This window comes from Antedon bifida, chromosome 6 (genome assembly GCF_963402885.1).
Source record: "Antedon bifida chromosome 6, ecAntBifi1.1, whole genome shotgun sequence".
Classification (NCBI taxonomy): domain Eukaryota; kingdom Metazoa; phylum Echinodermata; class Crinoidea; order Comatulida; family Antedonidae; genus Antedon; species Antedon bifida.
This window is the reverse complement of record NC_136231.1, coordinates 8,075,918-8,097,193: the sequence shown is the minus strand read 5'-3', so window position 1 is coordinate 8,097,193 and position 21,276 is coordinate 8,075,918. Positions and strand designations below refer to the sequence as shown.

The 21,276-nt window shown below is 31.1% G+C and overlaps 3 protein-coding genes across 3 annotated transcripts in view; 2 read left to right on the top strand and 1 right to left on the bottom strand.

Moving 5' to 3' along the window:
• LOC144845586 (serum paraoxonase/arylesterase 2-like) overlaps positions 1 to 706 on the top strand; it is an 8,418-nt gene extending 7,712 nt beyond the window's left edge. The window contains exon 10 of the mRNA XM_078703016.1: positions 78 to 706. Coding sequence (XP_078559142.1) covers positions 78 to 245 — 168 coding nt within the window. The 3' untranslated portion in view covers positions 246 to 706. The remainder of the gene's footprint in view (positions 1 to 77) is intronic.
• Positions 687 to 21,276, bottom strand: LOC144845574 (vitamin K-dependent gamma-carboxylase-like). The gene is made up of 15 exons (XM_078703000.1): positions 21,185 to 21,276; positions 7,904 to 8,059; positions 7,323 to 7,478; positions 6,861 to 7,026; positions 6,338 to 6,416; positions 6,072 to 6,178; positions 5,349 to 5,512; positions 4,833 to 5,212; positions 4,519 to 4,656; positions 4,269 to 4,423; positions 3,859 to 4,028; positions 3,531 to 3,661; positions 2,953 to 3,103; positions 2,345 to 2,480; positions 687 to 1,942 (listed from the first exon to the last, which is right to left on the bottom strand). The coding sequence occupies exons 2-15, from the start codon at positions 8,043 to 8,045 to the stop codon at positions 1,882 to 1,884; spliced, it is 2,136 nt and encodes a 711-aa protein (XP_078559126.1). The 5' UTR covers positions 8,046 to 8,059; positions 21,185 to 21,276; the 3' UTR covers positions 687 to 1,881.
• On the top strand, positions 15,536 to 19,682 carry LOC144845137 (uncharacterized). Its single transcript, XM_078702293.1, has 8 exons — positions 15,536 to 15,619; positions 15,718 to 15,826; positions 16,219 to 16,368; positions 16,564 to 16,770; positions 17,143 to 17,345; positions 17,556 to 17,715; positions 18,424 to 18,530; positions 19,531 to 19,682. Exons 1-8 carry the CDS (start codon positions 15,536 to 15,538, stop codon positions 19,615 to 19,617), a joined length of 1,107 nt encoding a protein of 368 aa, XP_078558419.1. The 3' UTR covers positions 19,618 to 19,682.

The following is a 21,276-nucleotide window of genomic DNA, read 5'->3' as shown; positions in this document are numbered from 1 at the left end:
TGAATCTTGAATCTTTGATTTATTAATGCTCAAAAGCTAAATGACTAACAACTACATAATGTTTAATTATCTTTCAGATTCTACATATACATTTTGATGGTGACTGGAATGAAACCATACGTGAGGTGTATGCAGATAATGGTAACAATTTTAAGGGCTCAAGCGTCGCAAGTTTCTACGGTAACCAAATGCTGGTTGGTAGCATAACTGGACACCTCTTACGCTGCGATGTTCGTGGGTTTTGAATTCAAAAGTTGTTATTGTTTGGGCATCATAGAAACTGATTTACTGCTTGCAATAATTCCACCTATATAATTTCTGATATTTCTTATCCTGCTTGATAATATTTATAAATTTTAATCAAAAATATAATTAATGGGTACTGTGAGCAAGGTAAAAACCATGACTATCTTTGTTATAAGTTGATTTTTATAATATATCATTATGCTCTTTTCTAGTCCAGTAATGGTACCAAAACTAAACATATTTATGTGTAGATAAAAACAATTAAAATCATCAATCAGAAGTTAGGCCTACGAAGTTAAGAGACAATACTTATAAACAATTCTTTTGGAAATTGTTATATGTGCCAAAGAGATAACATTTGATTAAGCAATAGGCCTACATTCGGCGTATATGACTGACATTTACCAACTAAATAACAAATAAAATACACAAAATCGGAGATGTAACATTAATATTTATTTGTTTGTCATGATTACTTGCAGTACATACAATAATTGCATTTAATATACTAATTGCTATGCCCAGCCTCTTCATCTCTGAAGATGATGATGATGCAATTGTTTAAATTCATATTTCATAATAATAATATTACTATAATATTGCACAATTCTACGACAAGAAATACATACGCTTATTAATAACGGACGTACGCCTACTCTAACATTGCACCATGGAGGAATTACGTTAACCATTCTATATTAACAGACAATATTCATACAATCATTAATAATGTCTCTGGTCCTATACATGTTATCTTACTTACACACATTAAACAAACTTAAGGCGACACAGTTCTTCAATGCTAAAGTTAATAAATAACATTTGTTTAAATATATTAAAAGTCTATTGAAACCGTTAAGGCACCGTTTTGGAAACAAGTACAGGTAGAATAATAGCACAAACAAACCTTGAGGGTTTATACCAATGTGCGTGTGTGGGAGGGGGGTGTGTGTGTGGGAGGGGGTTGTGTGTAAAATCAAAAGAGTAAATATGGGATCTGAGAATTAATAGCTGATACCACCTTGGTCCATTGCTACATTTGTATTGTTACTCTATGCTAGGATAATAACAGAGCCAACAAAGTTAAAATATTAAATAGCTTATAAAATATGCTCAAAGGTATTAAATTAAAAAAATAATTAGAATCGACAATATCATTGCACACTTTGGAAATTTCAAATTTAGATATAACAAATATAACATAACATAATACAACATAAATTAGATACCTGAACTTAGCCACGGCCATTGCAAATATTTTCCCTATTCCAACTATTGCACTAGTTTACCCATCAACGATGTAGATACTGATTTTGGAATTGCTATTCCAAAACAACAAATGAATTAAGAACTCATTTTCAATTAATTAATACATATCTAGCACACACAGATATAGGTTTCGAAGATATATATGAGCTTCTTTTGAGATTACTAGAGCTTCTTTTTGAAAATTCTTTTATTTAAATAAAGTGAGACTTCGACTTTAGAATAAGTCTACTTGGCCCTTATTTGCACCTGGTATATAAATGTTCCTCTAGTATTGTTTTGTAAAGGAGCAGCCTCAAATGTTGCAAACCAGTTTTAGCATCACAATGTAAGTAACTAATGCGATGCTTGAAATATGAGCTGCATAAATTAGTGTCTGAAAGATGCTGAGTTGGCAATGTTATGAACAGCCTGAAACGCACTATTGAAACTGAAAGAGAATCCAATAAAAAAACATTGTGTATATATTACAGAAGGTGCGGAAGAATGCTGTGAATTATCAAATACTGTACCCAAGACAATAATGCCATAAGATACTAAATACAATACCATCAAGGCACTAATACCACAATGCACTAATACCAAGGCAATCTAACAACTGGATGCTGAGCTCCAGAGATCAAAGGGCTTATCTGTGGCTGTGATACAATCAGTTACGCACCCCTTAACAGAAACTTGTGCCGCGGAAAATATGTACATAGTGCAGTACTGTGGTATTTGTCGCAGCCAGACATAGGATCAAAGGACTGCTTGCTATCTTGGCAAGACGAGCTCAGTGTCCTGTTGTTAGATTGCCTTGTTTGTTTAAAAACATAAAAATAAAACACAGTACCTTGAGGCGAACAACGAAAACTTTGTTTCATAGAAATCTCTAAATCGATCAAACAATGTCATGTTTCTGTACTCTTCTATAAGTTTCTCATGTTCTAGGAGATCTTTGAATATTTGAAGTTCTTTAGAAGAAAACTCTAAATAATAAACAAAATTCTTGATATTTTAAATATAATATTCGAATTATATAAATAATTTATGGATTAAGATGTTTTTTTTACTCCATGATAATACTAACAAACAACATTTATGAACTCTATTTACTGCTGTTTCAAGGAAAATGATCAACAGTGTAATAATAGTTATAGTAATAGTTTTTAGCCATCTGCCATTAGAGCACTGAATGTTAGAGAATGATGGGTCATGGTGTTTGTACTTTTGTTGTATTGTATTGTACTGTTAGTTTCAGAGCAACACAATTTTCTATGTATTTTATACAAATGAAATAATAAATGGAATTGATTTGATTTAGTTATTGAAACAAGTTTCATTTTAGTGATTCTATCTATCTGTACAACAATACAAAATAGGTAATACATTATAATTGTTTTTTCTTAATTGTTGTGCAACATAGAATGTTTCAAATGAAACTAAAAATATCCAAAATACCTGACAAACTAGACTCATTGCTGTTTCTAATTTCTTTAAAGTCGTTGAATTTCTTCCTAATAGCGACATCTGTTGTATTAACGGTCAAGTACATGTAACAAGAAGGTTCATCTGATACTGTGTGTACAATATGAAACTTACCAGAAGGCACCTATTGTTTGAGAGGAGAAAAACATGTATAAAATTTACCAGAAGGTAAATATCGATGGACAAGAGGATAATGGTTGTATTATAGAGAATAGTTTATTCTGAATGGGATCAGACAACTCAAAATGCTGAGATATCACTTTCCCATTAGGTAGGGCTAATTCCAAATGACACGTGATGCGCAATTAATCAATCAAATTGCAAGAATACAATCATGTGTGTTATAAATAAAAATATCTCACAGCAGCAGCTGCAGATTTTTCTTATCTTTTTCAATTGTCTAATTTTGCCATATCCCATTTTCATGTACAGTGCATTGAGAGCCAGCTATTTATGTACTATTAAACTATTATCATTTATAAACAGACCATGTAATAACCAATCTCCCACAATACCATCTGATTGAGAATTGCAGCAACTGATATACAAACCTGTATACTACCGCCCTCATGTAATGTAATATTTTCTTTATAATCTGTAATTTCAACCACTACACTACCCTTTAAAACCTGAATACTTGTGTTGCCAAGGTTTGGATCTACAAAGTTCTCAAGATGCAAGCCTAAAAAGCAATAATCATCCATTAATATTAACCCTTTCAGAAATTAATATGTCTCTTAAAATAATCAATTGATATTCCACACTGATTTTCAGAGCTTGATATCATAAATTTGTTACCAGTATATATATATTTTAATGTTCCTACATCATCATGTTTTTTTTTCAGAAATGTAATAATTTATAAAAATGGAAATTTACCAGGAAAGTCTGCCACAAACACTACTGTAGTATGGTTGTCCAAAGAATCTTCAATCTCTTCAAACTTTATTCTCCATGGCGATAATTCTGAGAGAAGAGGCATCAGAAAACTTGATTGGTTAAATGGTGACCAATCAGCTGCAACGATATCAACTTTAGGATTCCACATTCTACAGACGGATTTAAAGATGAAGATTTAGTTTCTTTTGAACGAGAATGTATTTAAAAATGTCACTACACATTTGTTGCAATCAATGAAACATAATTGGAATGTCTTTTGCTAAAGTGCAAATCTAAACAAACTAACCAGTATCAAGCCAGCAAAAATTAAAACAATGAAAGTAAATTTAATAAACAATTCTTCATTATGTTTATTGAATTAGTTATTAAATATAGATTTCCATACAAACCTTTGTTGAAATCTTCCATTCAATGATCGCCAAACATCAAAGTAAAGTTGTGTATTGTGTATGTTATGATCTTTAAGGTGGTCAGCTAAGCACATGGCATACTGCTTTAGCATGTCTCCATGGGCACTCCATCTTTCACTAGCACCCTCCCAAAGCTATAACAAAAAAAAGAAACAGTAGAAACCTATTCAGTAAAAAGGAACAAAAGACTAACTTCATGGTTTGATTCAGTACAAACAAATATACCTACATGTACACCTGGAGTGATGTAGCCGACTTCCCCAGTTTTGTTGTCTACAAAGGTAATTTTAATATGTTGACTTGACCAGCTATGAACCATCATGTCCCAAGAGTAGCCATACAGTCCATTTGTCCAGTTGTTGTATCCCTTTAGTAAGATAAATAAAACAATAATCTATTGTCCAGCATAAGGGTCTTTCATTAACATAAAAAGCATTGCAATAACCCTAACCCTAACAATGATTCCTCTTTTGTGGTGATAATTCACAAATAAAGAATGATGGTCAACTCTACTAAAACTACAATATAGCATACTGCACTCACCTTTGTTACAAAATGTGAATAGGGCAAGATCACTTGAGTTAATGAATAAGCTAAAAGAACTCCGAAAATGATTCTGTGTTTGAGATAAATTGTACTTTCTGTTTCATTGTTGGTTCTTTTAATGATTACTTCTTCTTTTGATTTTCGTTTCTGTTTGTGTGATTTTCTAATTGGACTGATGACCTCATCTGGTTGTTGGTGGCTATCTAGCTGTTGTTGGCTATCTGATTCTTGATACAAGCAATGTTTACTGCACTGAAGTGGTGTATTCAATGGAAGAACTATGTGGCATACTTGTGGCAAGCGTTTAAACAGTTGTCTTGGCCAGTCAGCATAACAAAACATTAGGATAGATACAAGCATAGTGTATGGAAACATTCCTAATAAAGGACAACAAAATGTTAGTTATTACTAAAATGAAGCAAGAACATTATTACAGGACTATTATTACACAGAGTTACTATTACACAAATATTTTTCTTTTTAAATGGCATCCACTCTAGTTTTTCCCTTTACCTATTTGGAACATTTGAGAGTTCATTGCATGAAAGGAGACACAAAAGAAAGCTGCCACTGGTCTTGTCTTGTCAAAGTAAAGCAAGAAACCGATCATCAAATCTAGCATTAAACCTCCTATATGAACAATATACAAATCAATCTGCTCATTCGTCAGAAATAACCTGAAAACCATAAAATAAAGAGAATTTTTATTTGGTGAAAAAAAAATGTGAATCCTTGTTGAACACATCAGTGGTGACACTGTCAGGAAAGATGTTTGGTTAATACTGAGTGCACAATAATTATGTTATGTGTGCATAAGTAAACAGACCATACAAGCCTACCTATTTTATTCCCTAAAGCTCTGTCTACACTATCAAACTTTAAATGACAAAACTATTATTTGGGCACTTCACACTTTTTTTTGTCAAACTAGTTTGATAGTGTAGACAGAGCATTACAACATTTTACTAAAAAGTACATTTTCCATTATGTTAATTAATTGAGCTTTCAGTTTAATTTGTTATCGTAAGTGAACAAAAAATGTTTTGAAAATAAAAAGTCTACAGTATTTGTACAGTAGTTAAGATGCTGTATTCACATGGACAAAGTAAATCTTTATATTTCTGCTGTAATGTACTCCCATATTTAGAAGCAAAAACCTATAAATTAACTAATTTTAAGGGATGGTTGGTCCTGCAAATACTATTGCTAGCATCAAGGTGATTGAGATAAATATACCTGAATGGATCAAAAATCCAGTTGAGAGCGAGATTGTCCATCGAATACCCTGTTATCCAATCTTTATCAAGTTTTTTCAAACCAGCAATAAAATACACTATAAAAATCTAAAAGTAAAAATATAAGTAAATTTCATTAATCAGTCATAACATATTTTTTTTGTAAAACGCAAACCAAGTTCAATTTTAAGGATTTGTTAATGTATAATAAATATTTTTGTTCAATCAGAATTTTAATAAATTTTCACATAAATCTGTATAACTTACTTGAAATCGTATCAAGGCATAATTCCAAAGTGGAACATGTGAATTTCTTATAGATGGCCTTATAAGTCCATCAACCGACCTAAAAAAAGGTAAAACAGACAATTCTGAAATAAGTGATAAAGTGAGATGAAAATAGACACGAGAATCATTGACATTCAAACTCAGAATCTTCTGTTTGAAATACAGACATTTAGCGATACCCAGTCGCGTAACACTCCTAAGAGGCCCTCTAATACTGGTAGTTGCATTTGGGTTGCTCATGCTCTGGGGCCATGAGTTTAGCCAGTGAGTGCTCATTGTTGTTACGCCACTAATTCTACCATTAGATCAATGTCGGTGAAGTCAATCACTATGATATTTGTGTAAATATGGTATTGACACAAAGCAGAAAAGATTTACTGAAATTGTATTTATAAATAAATATTTCACATTTAATATTGAGATAACAAGACCCCATTTACACTTACGTTTGGGTCCTGGGCCAGCCCAAATCGGAAGTGTAAATGGGGTATAAGATTCATACCAACAGCGGTTTGCATCAATGAAAAGGAATTGTAATCCTAGAAGTCCATACAGATAGGAGTGGTTGTTCCATACAGATTTGTCCAGTAGATAGACGTACCAGTATGTGAGTAGAAATGTAAGACAGCTAAGGCGATATAAAAATCCAAACATTAGCCCCAAGGCTCCTATAGGTTATAATAAAAAAATATTCTACTAAGTGCATTTGATTTTAATATATAAGGTTCCTAGCTTTATGTTTGGAAATGCTTTGGAGTTTATGAAGAATGGTTACCGACTGTAGGGTGTGGAAATTCAACGAATATGGTACTATAATACTCAATTGGAATTTTCATTGAATTATATGAACTTCCATTTATTTAAGGATTGCTGATAAGCACCTAAGCACTATCAACGGTGATGTTTTGAAAATTATCATTGAAATTAATATAAATAAGATATACAAAATAAAAATGTATGTTACCAAGACACATCAGCAGATAAACCACATACATCCAGTCAACTGGGAGGGGTGCCAAAAAATGGAAGAGTGGGAAATTGCATCGATGGGGATCACTCCACCTGCTACTGATACTGGCCATGCCACGTTCTTGAGGTATATCAATTAGAATGATGAGACCTAGGAGACAAAATGCCAAAGTCATTACATATCCATTATAAGATGAACTAATAGCCAAGCATGACTAATGATATGTATTATAAGCTACCTCAAATATAAATGACTGCAAATGAGGGAAAAATACACGTCTCATGTGTGCACTTTCCTTTTTTTGGTAAGAACACACTTTAATATAAGAATCTCACTAAGCTGAAAAAAATCCTCAAAATTACGAACGACTGAAAATGAACAAAAATAAAATCTTTGCTAGAAATCATAGAATATAGTAGAGTTATCTATAATAGCCATCCAGTAGCAATATATTGAAGAATTTGGAAAGCAGAATCTCAAAGCAGTATATAGAAATTTGAAACTCCAGTAAATACAATGCATAGTCTACTTTTAGATGTCTTATATACTTTTTATTGAAATCTTATTATACATACCAAATAAAACACGCCAGACAGCTAATGATGCTGAATCTCTAGGTTCATGAAGAAGATATATAATGTTATCAAATGAGATGGTAGTTCTCAAACTTATAGCCATCTTTAGTCTCCGGTACCATGAACTGCTACACAGTTTCATTGTAAAACTGATTACTGAAATTAACAAAAAAAATAAATGACCAATCTACAAAAGCATGGGTTAATTCTATATATAGGGGAAGGTAAGCTCACATCCACTCTCTCTTTCCATTATTGAAACAGAAAAACCTTGTTAAAAAAAATAATAAAAATGTATTGCCACCTGAGTAAATTCTTGGATAACATTTAATTGATCCTCTTCTAGTATATTCATTCAGAAAAAGTCCCTGTTCGATTTTGGTTGGTAAGGTGATTCAATCTTTTTACCACATCATATATAGACCTAAGTTATTCATAGTTAAGTTATTGATAATTAAAATTATCATCAATAACTTTTAAATATAATGACTGTTCCCGTAAAACATTAAAAAAGGGGATTTAAGTATCATGTTATACTGTTTACACCATGAACACACGCATCCTAAAAAATTAAGAGCTTTAATTAAAAACATTTACTAGGCCTAGGCTAGTTTTGGTAGGCTTAAGCTACAATCGAAGTATTCCTTTCTTAAAGACTTCCCAGCAAACACATAACGTTTTTCTAACGTTCTCGTTTGGTTATTGTTTGGTTAGGTTCACTACGAACGTTAAAAGAACATTAAAATAACGTTCACTTAACAAGACTTATTCGTCGGACATTCTTTCAACGTTGTAAAAACGTTTATAATAACGTTAATATATAACATTTTCCAAACTTGTTTTATTAACATTTACCTAACGTTAAATAAACGTTCTAAAAAATGTTACGTTTTACCTCATACAGAACATTTATAATAACGTTTATGTAACGTTTGAAGGACATTTACAATAACATTCAAAATGTAACCATTACAAAACATGTTTTGATAACGTTCATCTAATGTTAGAATAACGTTTACAATAATGTCCAAAAGTAACATTTACAAAACTAATTCAGTAACATTTGTATAACGTTAATTGAACGTTCACAATAACGTTGCAATCAATATGTTTTTATAACATGCTGATAACGTTAATCAGACAGTATAAAATAACGTTCAAACTCAACATCTGTCTAACGTTCTAAATAATATTTATATAACGTCTGTAAAACATTCAAAATAACATTGAAAAGCAATATCTACATAACTGTTTTAAATAATATTTGCCTAACGTGCAATGAACGTTCCCAATAACGTTGTAAATAAACCATTAGAAAACATATTGATAACATTTTGCGAACGTTAAACAAACGTTTACAATAACGTTCAAATATAACATCAACATAACTTTTTAAATAACGTTGAAATAACATTTACAATAAACGTTAAAATGTGACATCTATATAACATTTGTTTTTAACATTGGCCTAACGTGCAATGAACGTTCCCAATAACGTTGTAATTAAACCATCAAGCAACATTTCAATAACATGTTGCTAACGTTATACAAACGTTTACAATAACGTTCAGGTATAATATCAACATAACTTTTTAAATAACGTTGAAATAACATTTACAATAAACGTTAAAATGTGACATCTATAAAACATTTGCTTTTAACATTGGCCTAACGTGCAATGAACGTTCCCAATATTGATATAAATAAACCATTAGAAAACATATTGATAACATTTTGCGAACGTTATACAAACGTTTACAATAACGTTCAAATATAACATCAACATGACTTTTAAATAACGTTGAAATAACATTAACAATAAACATTAAAAAATGACATCTACATAACATTTGTTTTTAACATTGGCCTAACGTGTAATGAACGTTCCCAATAACGTTGTAAATAAACCATCAAGCAACATTTCAATAACATGTTGCTGACGTTATACAAACGTTTACAATAACGTTCAAATATAACATCAACATAACTCTTTAAATAACGTTGAAATAACATTTACAATAAACGTTAAAATGTGACATCTATATAACATTTGTTTTTAACATTGACATAACGTGCAATGAACGTTCCCAATAACGTTGTAAATAAACCAGTAGACAACGTTTTGGTAACATTTTGCTAACGTTAAAAAACCGTTTACAATAACGTTCAAATATAACATCAACATAACTTTGAAATAACGTTGAAATAACATTTACAATAAACGTTAAAATGTGACATGCATTTGTTTTTAACATTGGCCTAACGTGCAATGAACGTTCCCAATAACGTTGTAAGTAAACCAGTAGACAACGTTTTGGTAACATTTTGCTAACGTTAAAAAAACCGTTTACAATAACGTTCAAATATAACATCAACATAACTTTTAAATAACATTTACAATAAACATTATAATGTGACATCTAAATAACATTTGTTTTTAACATTGGCCTAACGTGCAATGAACGTTCCCAATAACGTTGTAAGTAAACCAGTAGACAACGTTTTGGTAACATTTTGCTAACGTTAAAAAAACCGTTTACAATAACGTTCAAATATAACATCAACATAACTTTGAAATAATGTGACATCTAAATAACATTTGTTTTTAACAAGTATTTAACGTGTAATGAACGTTCCCATTAACGTTGTACTAATAAACCATCAAGCAACATTTCAATAACTTGTTGCTAACGTTATACAAACGTTTACAATTTAAAACAAACGATTACATAACATGTTAACATTTTTCTAACGTTTTAGAAACATCCAAACATTCTTTTTTAGATAACGTTGAAACATTTACAACAACCGTTTAAATTTAACATTTAGTACTAACGTGAAATGAACATTAACAATAACGTTGTAATGAAACCATTACATTTTGAAAACATTTTGCTAACGTTATACACACCTCTTGATAATAACGGGATCCTATCCCAAAAACGTTTGGGGCTGGTAAATTTTTGTTACTTTCAAAATTGCCGCCATTACGCTACTCAAAACAACTTTCCAAGATAGAAATACTATTATATATACTATACTATATATAATTAATTAATTAATTAACTATAGAGGGCGCATTATTTTCAAGACGATAATACAACTATAGAGGGCCGTTTTTTTTGCTGGAAAATTTTTTTAATGACTTGCAAAAATATTCAAGTTCATCGAAAGAATATAGAGGGTGCTATATATTATAGGCAAATACGATTAAATAATTGTTTTGCCCATACCCGGTATTTCAACGACGTTTGTTTATACCCGGTAGTACCGGGTATACGCAGAGAAGGGGTTAACTAAAACATCAATATGATTTTAACGTTGAGATATCTTATAAAATCTTGATTTGCAAAATTCTGTAGGCCGTAAATGAATTCTGTTGCTGATATTTGGATATGAATTTGCTGTGCATGCTTTTATGAATACAATTTTTGCTTGTTATAGCGCCCCCTATATAGTATAATATTTCAACACCAAAATACGTTGCATAGGGACGACCCGGGATACATCTAGCACATAATCCTATCCGTTGTTACTATCTATATCATATTTTTGTTTGAAAAATTCAATAATAAATAGCAAAAATGCAATATCCAAAATGAGATGTGTCGTCCTTGTCCACCTTGCAGATATGATTGTGTAATCCAGAATAAAAGATGCTGTCTTCTAAAAAACAACACATTTTGTCCGATGATATTGGATGTACGATCGTGTCTATAGCTGATGATGACACTACTTCCACAGATTGAAGTTAATTTATAATTCTCAGCAATAATAGTATGACTTATTTTTATTTTTGTAAATGGACTTACTACCGGTACTACTACAGAATGCCGTTTTTCGAGTGTAAGGTCCATGCTGCTTTTGGCTAAATAAATGTGAATTTGAATTGAATTGAACACAAAAAAAATGTTTCGTGTTACAAAATATACATATTATTACCAGCCGTTCAATCTCACATTAGCAAACGAAACAGTTTTTTGATTAAAAAATATTATTTGCACATTTAACATCAAAATTTGTTACATATAACGGCGTCATGTTTGGGTGATGATTTTTTGCCGATTTGAACCTATATTTCCATCAAAAACAACACAAGTGTAGAAATCATTTGATACATCAATTGCACATTGAGGGTGGCAAGTTTGCACAAAATAATGTGGTTGTCAGCACATATTGACGGCGGATTTTGTCACAAGTGCTGTTTCTACAAAATATATGACCAAAACTACTTCTAAGCAGCTCTGGTTAGGGATGACCACATTTTGCACAAACCCTCTTTACATTAGTTACCAACTATCAATCTTTAATTCAATAAAAACATTGGCAAACATACAATGTAAACGGAACGGAATAAACAGAGATGAAAGAAACACATTTATGCGATGAGGCCCTACAAAGACTTTTCAAAAAGGTTCCTACGCAGATTGTAAACGTACCGCTGAAATAGTTAACCTATATTACATTGTTCAAAGATATAAGATATAATATTATTCTCATTTCACACAATAATTGTAGATTTTGACAACAGAGCATGGCGTTTGGAAAACCTTCCTGTTATATTTGCGAGTTAATTTTGCTGTAGGTATTGGGTTTTGAAATAAAATTCAGACAATTTAAAAACTATCGGGATTATTAAGTCATAGAAAGGACATTAGAAAAAATAACAGGATCAGATCTTTCGCAAAATGTCTGTATAGTCGGAATCTGCCTAGCACACCTGCAGTTTTTACATGTATTTGTTTTTAGTTCTTATCTTATATTTTTCTTAGCAAAGTTTGATAATGTTTCTTTTCCAAATTTATATAGGCCTTTTTTATGGGAAAATAATAATATGGTTGTTGACATTCAATGAAGATTCTTAATGGAAACAAGTCTCTCGTAAATATTATGCGTTTTAATTCTCTGAATTGTAGTGGGCCAAGATGCGTACAGTAGTTATTATGAGTCTAGGAAGGGAGGTACAGTCTGGATGATGGTGTATTTGTTTATCTTAACACCCGTGTTAATTCGATTTGGTCATACACAACTTAGAACCAGTATTCAATTTGGCAACAACGTAATTGAGAAAAGCGTTGTTTTGGTTTTTTTTTTCAATAATATATTTTCAAATAACACTTGGGATGAAATTTATTCTAAAATGTCTCAAAAACGTCACACAATGTGGGATGCCAATACAATTCAGCTCCACCATCCTTTAGGGAAGAATGAGTAAATATTTTCTGATTCTGACTAATCACAAACTGGCCGTTTTCCGCTGTTAAAGTTTGTTAAGTGAAATTATTATCTTGTAGACTTTGTAGATTTTTTCCTTCTTAATCTAGTTAACAATAACATAAAGTCGAAAAATATATTTTGCCATTTGTGATGGCATAAAACATAAACATAAAATTCAAAAGTTTGATAAATGTATGACGATTGAGGGCGCACTTTATGTTATGGAAGGCCGTTTTTATTTGGATATTTTTAAACACATTATCTGTAAATATTTCAATTTATATTTGGATTTCTTTATTATGTCATTAGTATTTATTGTAAATTAAATTTACATTATTCTATAAATAGTCAATTATAGGTTTTATAGCATATTTGTCAACGGGCGCTGACGGCGTATCGTAATTTCGGTCACGCTCCATCGCATTTGTGGTAAACAATTTACGACATGAGTGGAAAAAATTGCGTATAAAAGTCACATTTTCTCGTTAAATTACAGATTTTTAATAACGCAACATAAAAAAATGATCTTTTCAATATATTTGGAACCTCTGTGTGAATGTCATTAGGGTAGAAGGGGGGAGGGGTGTTATTTAATGGGGAGGGAGATTTTATTGTCACTCACAGAGATAAGACTAAGAGCAGTTAATTGTGTAGTAATATGGTTATAAAAGCATTACAATCCCTTACTACAATTAATATACAAAATAAAAGGATACAATCTTTTTGGTCAAATCATGGTTTAAAAATAATTACATGATGATAGTATATAAAATAAATGAAATAAATCTGTGTGTTGGTATCATTGATGGACCTATAAATTATAATAGGTCTATTGTTATAATATGCCACTGTAATGATTTAACATTGGGAACATGTTCCATTTTCAAAAAGTTTTAAGATCAGATATAATATATATTTTATATAATTTTATATAATAATTTGTGGAAATTTGCTTTCCTTTGGCATACATAATACAAATGATAAGTAACAAAACTAGCGCCTGATTAAATTTGAAAAATTGAATTTGGATAAAAAGAATTCCTATATCTTGTCATATGAGTACGCGGTACACATAATCTTATGTCAGATCTATTATATTTTAATTAATTAATTAAAATGCTAAGGACAACAGATTTGTAAAATAATATTAAAATCGTTTTATCTACGTTTTGTCATTAAATATAAAAATGTTGTTGTTATACTAATTAATAGACGCTTACTATATAACTTGACAATAAAATTTAATAACAAAAAACAAGACCGAATCGAATTATACAAAACAATAAACACCAATGGGTAACAGGAAATACTAATTAATTGGTTAATTAACATCAAAGAAGGCCTACAATACTGAGAACTTAAGTTATTAAGCTCCTCCTTCTTAATTAATAAACAATTTAGCTTTAACTGAATCGCTTTGTTTATTAAGCAATTAAACAATCAAATTTGGATTTGCACTTAGACAATATCCTAAAATGATTAAAAGTTTCAATAAGACTTATATTATGTTGCTTTAATAGCTCTGCTATGGTGCCTTTACTGAGTTGATAAAGGTGCCAACATAATATAATAATAATAGTTATTGGTTTCTCTCCTTTAAAACGGAGAAACACGTAACGAGAGGTTCAACCCATACAAAATGTTCACAAAAAGTTATAACAATTAACAATACTGTACCATATTTGTAAAATCTATGAACTATAAACAATACATTTAAGAAATAAGTGCATATTAAGGACAATTGTCGATCTTAAGGACAATTGACAATGCACAATTTTCATAATAGTAAAATCTATTCTATTGAAATGTTTTTTACTGTTTCCGTTTTCTAGGACCTGGGTCAGATTTGTATTTAATTTAGGAGAGAATATCTCAACTGTTATAGGATAATTTGACCCCAACGAACAACATGGAATGTGTGCCAAATTCGCTATCCGGGGCGACCATGCCCAAAATCAGGGTCTTAAGTTAAAAATGTGTGGTTCTTATATCTCGACAACCACTTGTCGTACAGATTTGCTTTTGGTGAAAAATTGTTCAGAATATTCATATTTATATTCAGTCTAACACAACCTCTAGCAATGTTTTTTAGAGGTTTGCAGGTTGTATTAACCATTTTTAACCAAAAAAATGATGTTTTGTGCTCCAAAAATAAATACTATTTTTTTACTGACATACCAAATGAGTTGTACACTACACGATTCAATCACTTTTATTTCGGTCCAATGGGGATTGGATTGTTGTTTTTTTTTTTAGTAACAAAGGGTTATACTGTAGTAGGTAAATCTTACAATACGACGCTCAACCTAATAATAGTATTTAAGAAATTAATTTTTCATTGCCATTTGTTGGACATATAACATATGTATTAAATTAAAACAATAAAAACATAAAAATAATATTTTCATCCCACAGATGACTAACTTTGCCGTAGTAATTTTTGATGATGAAGAGGCAGTGGACATTGTCTCAGAAAAATGGATAATAAAAAAACAGGAGGTAAGTATTTTGTTATAGCCACTTATTGTATTGTACCACTGTATGAAGAAAAAACAATTAAAAATAGAAAGATAACCACTTTAACTTTTGTTTTTTAGAAATTACACTGCTACTGGCCAAGGCAAAACGTTGTTTCAAGGGCAAAGAGGCATGAAATTCCAGACCCAAAATGGCCCTTGTATCCTATAAGGATAGTGAAATACACTGGTAAGAAAAAATATTTCTGAATCACAAACACTTTTAATGTATCCAAAGTTATCAATGTTATTTGCACTAAGTTTAGTATCTTATCACTACAAAATGATAACTAATAAAGATTTATTTTATGTTATGTTATGTTAAGTCCATTCTTAAATTATGCTAAAAATTAATCTTTATCTAAAGTAACACTAACAGTGCTTGAGCAAAATTGCATTATTTTCTCCCATTGTGAAAGGAAAAATTAAACAATGTTATTACTAGTCTATTAAATAGCCTAGTGAAAATATACCTGTATAATCTAAAATTAAACTTAAATCCATTATTCCTTAAACCACCAAACTAACTAAAATACAGTTTTATAAAGCTATGATTGATTAAAAAAATGACTACATTTACAGAATTATATGAGAAGGCAAAGGAGTACAGAGATCAGGCGAAGAATGACTCTGTTGTTGAAAGTAATGACTCAGATGAAGAGTTGGGAAGGCGGGTATCAAGAGTACCAAAGCGCCTTGCTGATGATTCAGACTATGAAGCAGAGAGCGAAGGTATACATGTTGTTAATGACATACAATTTTTTGTAATTTTTTTATGACCTATATTAGCAACACAAACCAGCACACCTTCAATACCTACAGTGGTCAAATGGCTGATTTGAATGAATCCCTACAAACCAAAATTATGGATGAATATATTCAGTTCAATTTTTGGAAGCCTAACACTTCGTTTTATTTCACTTACAGAAAGCATTGGTTCAGCAAAGAAAAAGAAATCAAATGCAGAAAAGGTAATGGACCTTCCTAAGCTTCCCGAACCACCACAATCAATAAGTACACCACGTGCTGGAAGAAAAAACTTTGATGAGATGGTGGGGCCACCAAATCTAACAACACCATCTACATCACGACGTATTGCAACAATAACGTCAATCACCCAGAGCACCGATGAAAGTAAGTACAATCAAAAAATAACATTCATACATAAAAACAAGAATTTTAATCCTCAGAAAAGTTCAGAATAGAAATTTTGTTAATATTTTCTACATTATTTTTTATTTGGTGATTCATACCAGGCGAATCACCTATTGCTAAAGTTTTTCTTGCCATTATCTAAAATGGGATGGACATTCAATTTTTTAAACTTGGCTAGCACATGAACATAGTACATGCTGTTAAAGCGTAACTAAGGTTGTAAAATTCAAAACAATTTTTAATTCCTAATAATACTGTACCATCTACTACTGCCAGCTACTTGCACAGTTTATTATACAGTAATTTAAAAACAACATAAATCAACATACATTTTATGTTCTATTTTGTCAGCTTTCAAAAAAAATGTTCTAATGAAGTTGGACACAATAGTAGAAAATCAAAAAGAACAGCTTTCATTCTTGCGGCGGCAAGCTGCAAATCACCAACCATTGGATTTTGATATGGAGGACATGTTCCTGCAGCCCTTAGATGCAAAAGAGGAACTTGATGACCTAGAAGAAAAGCTAAAAGGAACAGACTTCAGAAAGAACATAGTATGTTATTGTTATTCTTGCGATTGTAGTTTACAGTAGCTTTTTAAAAGTGTACCCTGCACAGTACAATGCATATAAGCTTCATATTTAGTAGGAGGCCTTGAAGCTGTGTAGTCACACCAACTCAACTGCAGCATCTTTGATGATATGCCAATGATATTATTTTTAGAAAAAAAATATTTAATTAATTATTGTTATTTTTTGTTCTAGATCAAGTATCTGAGTGTTCTTGGTGGGCCTACAGTAAAGGCATCCATTAAAATTATGCTTAGGAAGATCGGATCAAACAAACTATGGTCTTCCTATAGCATGAAGGGAAGGAAGGGAAAGCAAAGCTTTAAAAAGCTTATTCTTTCCAGAGTAATTATAAGTAAGTATCATTATATTTATTTCCAAAAAACTAAAACTATTCATTTTCATTGTACTGTCTAAATGCAAGGCTGAAAGTATGTATCACTGTACACTCATGGTTTTCTTTTAGAATATTAAAGACCATGTATCTGCAATTTGTTTATGCTTTGTAAAATTTATGCATATTAATTAAATATATATTGTTCTCTGCTGCTTCTCTTTGGAATTCTATCCCTCGTCATTTTACTAAATCAACTTCTATTGCTATTTTTAAAAAAGAACTTAAAACGCATCTTTTTAACATCCAATATAAGCGCCTTTGATTTTTACTTCGGTTTAGTTGATTCTGGCGCTATACAAATACCTAAATTATTATTATTTTTAAAAAACATAAAAAAATAAAATTCTGCTACTGCTGTAAAAAAAAGATTTCACCTAATCGCTCACATTTTTTTTTGTCAAAGCGAAAAACTATTTCTTACTCGTCAGGGATATTCCCCACAACGCGACATGCATGTTGGGCGCAATCAGAATACAGTACATGGAGCACACACATAGCCTAGCGTATTTTATACATACTCACTGTTATTTTGGTACATTATTATTTACAAAAAACGCAGTTAATGTGTCTTTATAGCCTGCAAGCAGTGCACTACCTGTTTCATTAGCTGTTGTATAGTTAATCATCTAAGTATAATTTTGAAATATTTTCTTGTTTAATGTGCAGGGTCGTGTCTCCGGGTTCACGAAAAATCGAAGGAGAGCATAATCGAGACAGAAATTGGAGAATTTTTAAAATATGCTCCTCATCGTCCAGGAGGTACAAAGATGAAGGTAAGAATAGCAATTGAACTATTTTCAAGTAGACCGATTTATTTCAATCTAGGATATGAAATTCAATAGTCTGAAGTATTTAACTAAAATAGTCATTGTTTAAACATAGACAATGAAACAGGACTTGGAACATAGAAAGATGGAACAACAAAAATGGTCAATTGCTTCAAACCTTGTTATACTAGGCCTAGGCTAGTAGTTGTACTATAAATATTAATACCCGAAAGTAATTCAGGTTATATAAATTGACATGACAAGCTTTGATAACCGTACCACACCACTATAAAATAGTTATGCATTAAGCTATCCCAAAGCAATGTTGTTGATACATTATACCATGTCTAAATGTTAAGTGAACCAACTAAAAAAGGCGCTGTGCACTTTCGAACCTCTATCTAGCCAGTTACCATCCAAGATCGCTGGGCATATAGTCAGGTGGCTTAACAACAAAAAAATTAGGAAATCGTTACACGGTGGACCATACAAAAGCGCCAAATAGAGCTTCGTTGGGACCTACTAATTGATTTTTTCCTAGGAGCCACTCTGGTCGTAATTTATTTTTCAAGATGGCGGCCAAAATCCAAAATTTAAATTTATTTTATCTATATATATAATATTTATTATTTAAATCTAAGGATGGATAAGCAAGCCTGTCTGTGAGCTACAGCGATTTTAATTGCTTTTGCTTATCCTTGCCTCCTTAGATTTCCACCTGTCTTGTTTTTGTTACCTTGTTTTAAATGTATTTCGATTTTAAAGGCTAAATAAAGAATGAATGAATGAATTATATATAGGCCTAGGCCTAGCCTATATGGCTCTGCTGTTCACCCACCGTAAAGTTGTAACCGCCGCGCAGCGGGTGAATGTTTTTAATTGGGTTAGCCTAGTTAGACCGTGGGGTGCGAAAGTGCGCTAACGCCCTAAAAAATCCATAGAAGATACGTCTACTTAATTAAAAATAAGGATGATTATTTTAAACAATGACTTTTTAACTCTACAGGCTGTAACCATTGACGATTCCATTGACGATTCAATGGAGGAGGATGATGACGATACAACAGAAGACCTTGTAGGCCTAGACATATAATGCATACTGTACTGGTGTAGTGATGAGGCTATGACTATGAGGAAACCATGCGATTAACTCTAAAACAGAGCCATATATGGCTCTGCTCTAAAATAAAAAAAGACGCCGCCAACGCGCTATATCTTTATAATTTATTATCTTTTACACTGTATTATAAATTGCACCCTCTATATTTTAATTTTTAACTAATACTGTATATATCTAGACCCACCCACCCAGCCGTACTCTTTCTTAAAGCCTACAGTATTGTTATTTGTAAAATAATTAAATATTATTAAAACCATAATAAAGTATTTTATTTCAATGATAATGATGGTAATTTGAATTGTGTGCGTTGTCCGTTTCTAAAACAATTGTAAAGCAATCCAACAAATGTGTGAAAAATAAAACAAACATTTAACTTGGACTAATTAATATGTTCAGAACACCAGTAATCTTTTAAAGTAAATTACGCTCTAAAACCGTTCTTTAAATGTTATACCAAACAAAAAAGCTCCACATTTCACGTTAACCTAACGTTATTTTATCTTATTTAATAACGTTCAACAAAACTTTCAACTAAATGATATAACGTTCTAAAAACCTTGTTTGAATGTTAAAACAAACATTAGTTATAACGTTCGGCCAACCCAAAATAGTTCTACGTTTTCACGTCATCTTAACGATATTTTAAACCATTCAAATAATTTATAAATAAAACATTCAAGTAAGGTTTTTTAAAGGTTATTTTTAATTTCAAAGGTAATGTTACACAAACGTTATTTAAATGTTAAAGCTAACGTTCGCTATAACGTTCAATTAACTAAAACAATGATCCACATTTTAACGTCATCCTAACGTTATTTTTACATTACTCACATAACGTTTCAACAAAACATTTATATAACGTTATTTAACAGTTGTTTGTAATGTAATATATAACTTTCTAAAAATGTTAACCGAATGTTAAAGCTAACGTTAGCTCTAACGTTCAATTAACCAAAAAAAGGGTCCACATTTTAACGTTATCTTAACGTTATTTTTACATTATTCACGAAATGTTTCAGAAAAAAACATTCATATAACGTTTTTTAACAGTTAGTTTTAATGTAATAAATAACATTCTAACAATGTTAATTGAAGGTTAAAACCAACGTTAGTTATAACATTCGATTAACCAGAAAAAGGGTCCACACTTTTACGTTACCCTAACGTTATTTTTAAACCGTTCAAATTACGTTCAAACAAAACATTCAAGTAACGTTTTTTAAAGGTTGCTTTTAATGTCAGAAATAACGTTATACAAACGTTTCTTAAATGTTAAAACTAACGTTAGTTATAACGTTCGATTAACAAAAAAAAGGGTCCACACTTTCACGTCATCCTAACATTATCTTATAACATTCATATAACGTCATGGAAACATTCATATAACGTTCTGCAAACGTTATATTGTTTGCTGGGTTCGTACTGTACTTAAATGCAGACGTGTTATCATGCCTGGGCTTAAAACTTGTGTCCATCGTCTTTATGTGATGTGATTTTTATAATTACAGAGCTATAAATTACCAATTAATTAGTCACTTACCTTACTTTAAAATACTATACAATCGGAATAAAATATTATCAGTTTATACTAGCATATCCTAGCAAGTAATACTATTAATATTACTATCTATA

Excerpts from the sequence above, each read along its gene's own strand:
- LOC144845574 (XM_078703000.1), bottom strand. The coding sequence starts at position 8,045 with ATGAAACTGTGTAGCAGTTCATGGTACCGGAGACTAAAGATGGCTATA. Across the intron at positions 7,479-7,903 it reads TGTCTGGCGTGTTTTATTTG|GTCTCATCATTCTAATTGAT; the intron begins GTATGTATAATA and ends TTTGTCTCCTAG. Across the intron at positions 1,943-2,344 it reads TTTTCGTTGTTCGCCTCAAG|TTTCAATAGTGCGTTTCAGG; the intron begins GTACTGTGTTTT and ends ATTCTCTTTCAG.
- LOC144845137 (XM_078702293.1), top strand. The coding sequence starts at position 15,536 with ATGACTAACTTTGCCGTAGTAATTTTTGATGATGAAGAGGCAGTGGAC. Across the intron at positions 16,369-16,563 it reads CTATGAAGCAGAGAGCGAAG|AAAGCATTGGTTCAGCAAAG; the intron begins GTATACATGTTG and ends TTTCACTTACAG. Across the intron at positions 16,771-17,142 it reads CACCCAGAGCACCGATGAAA|CTTTCAAAAAAAATGTTCTA; the intron begins GTAAGTACAATC and ends CTATTTTGTCAG.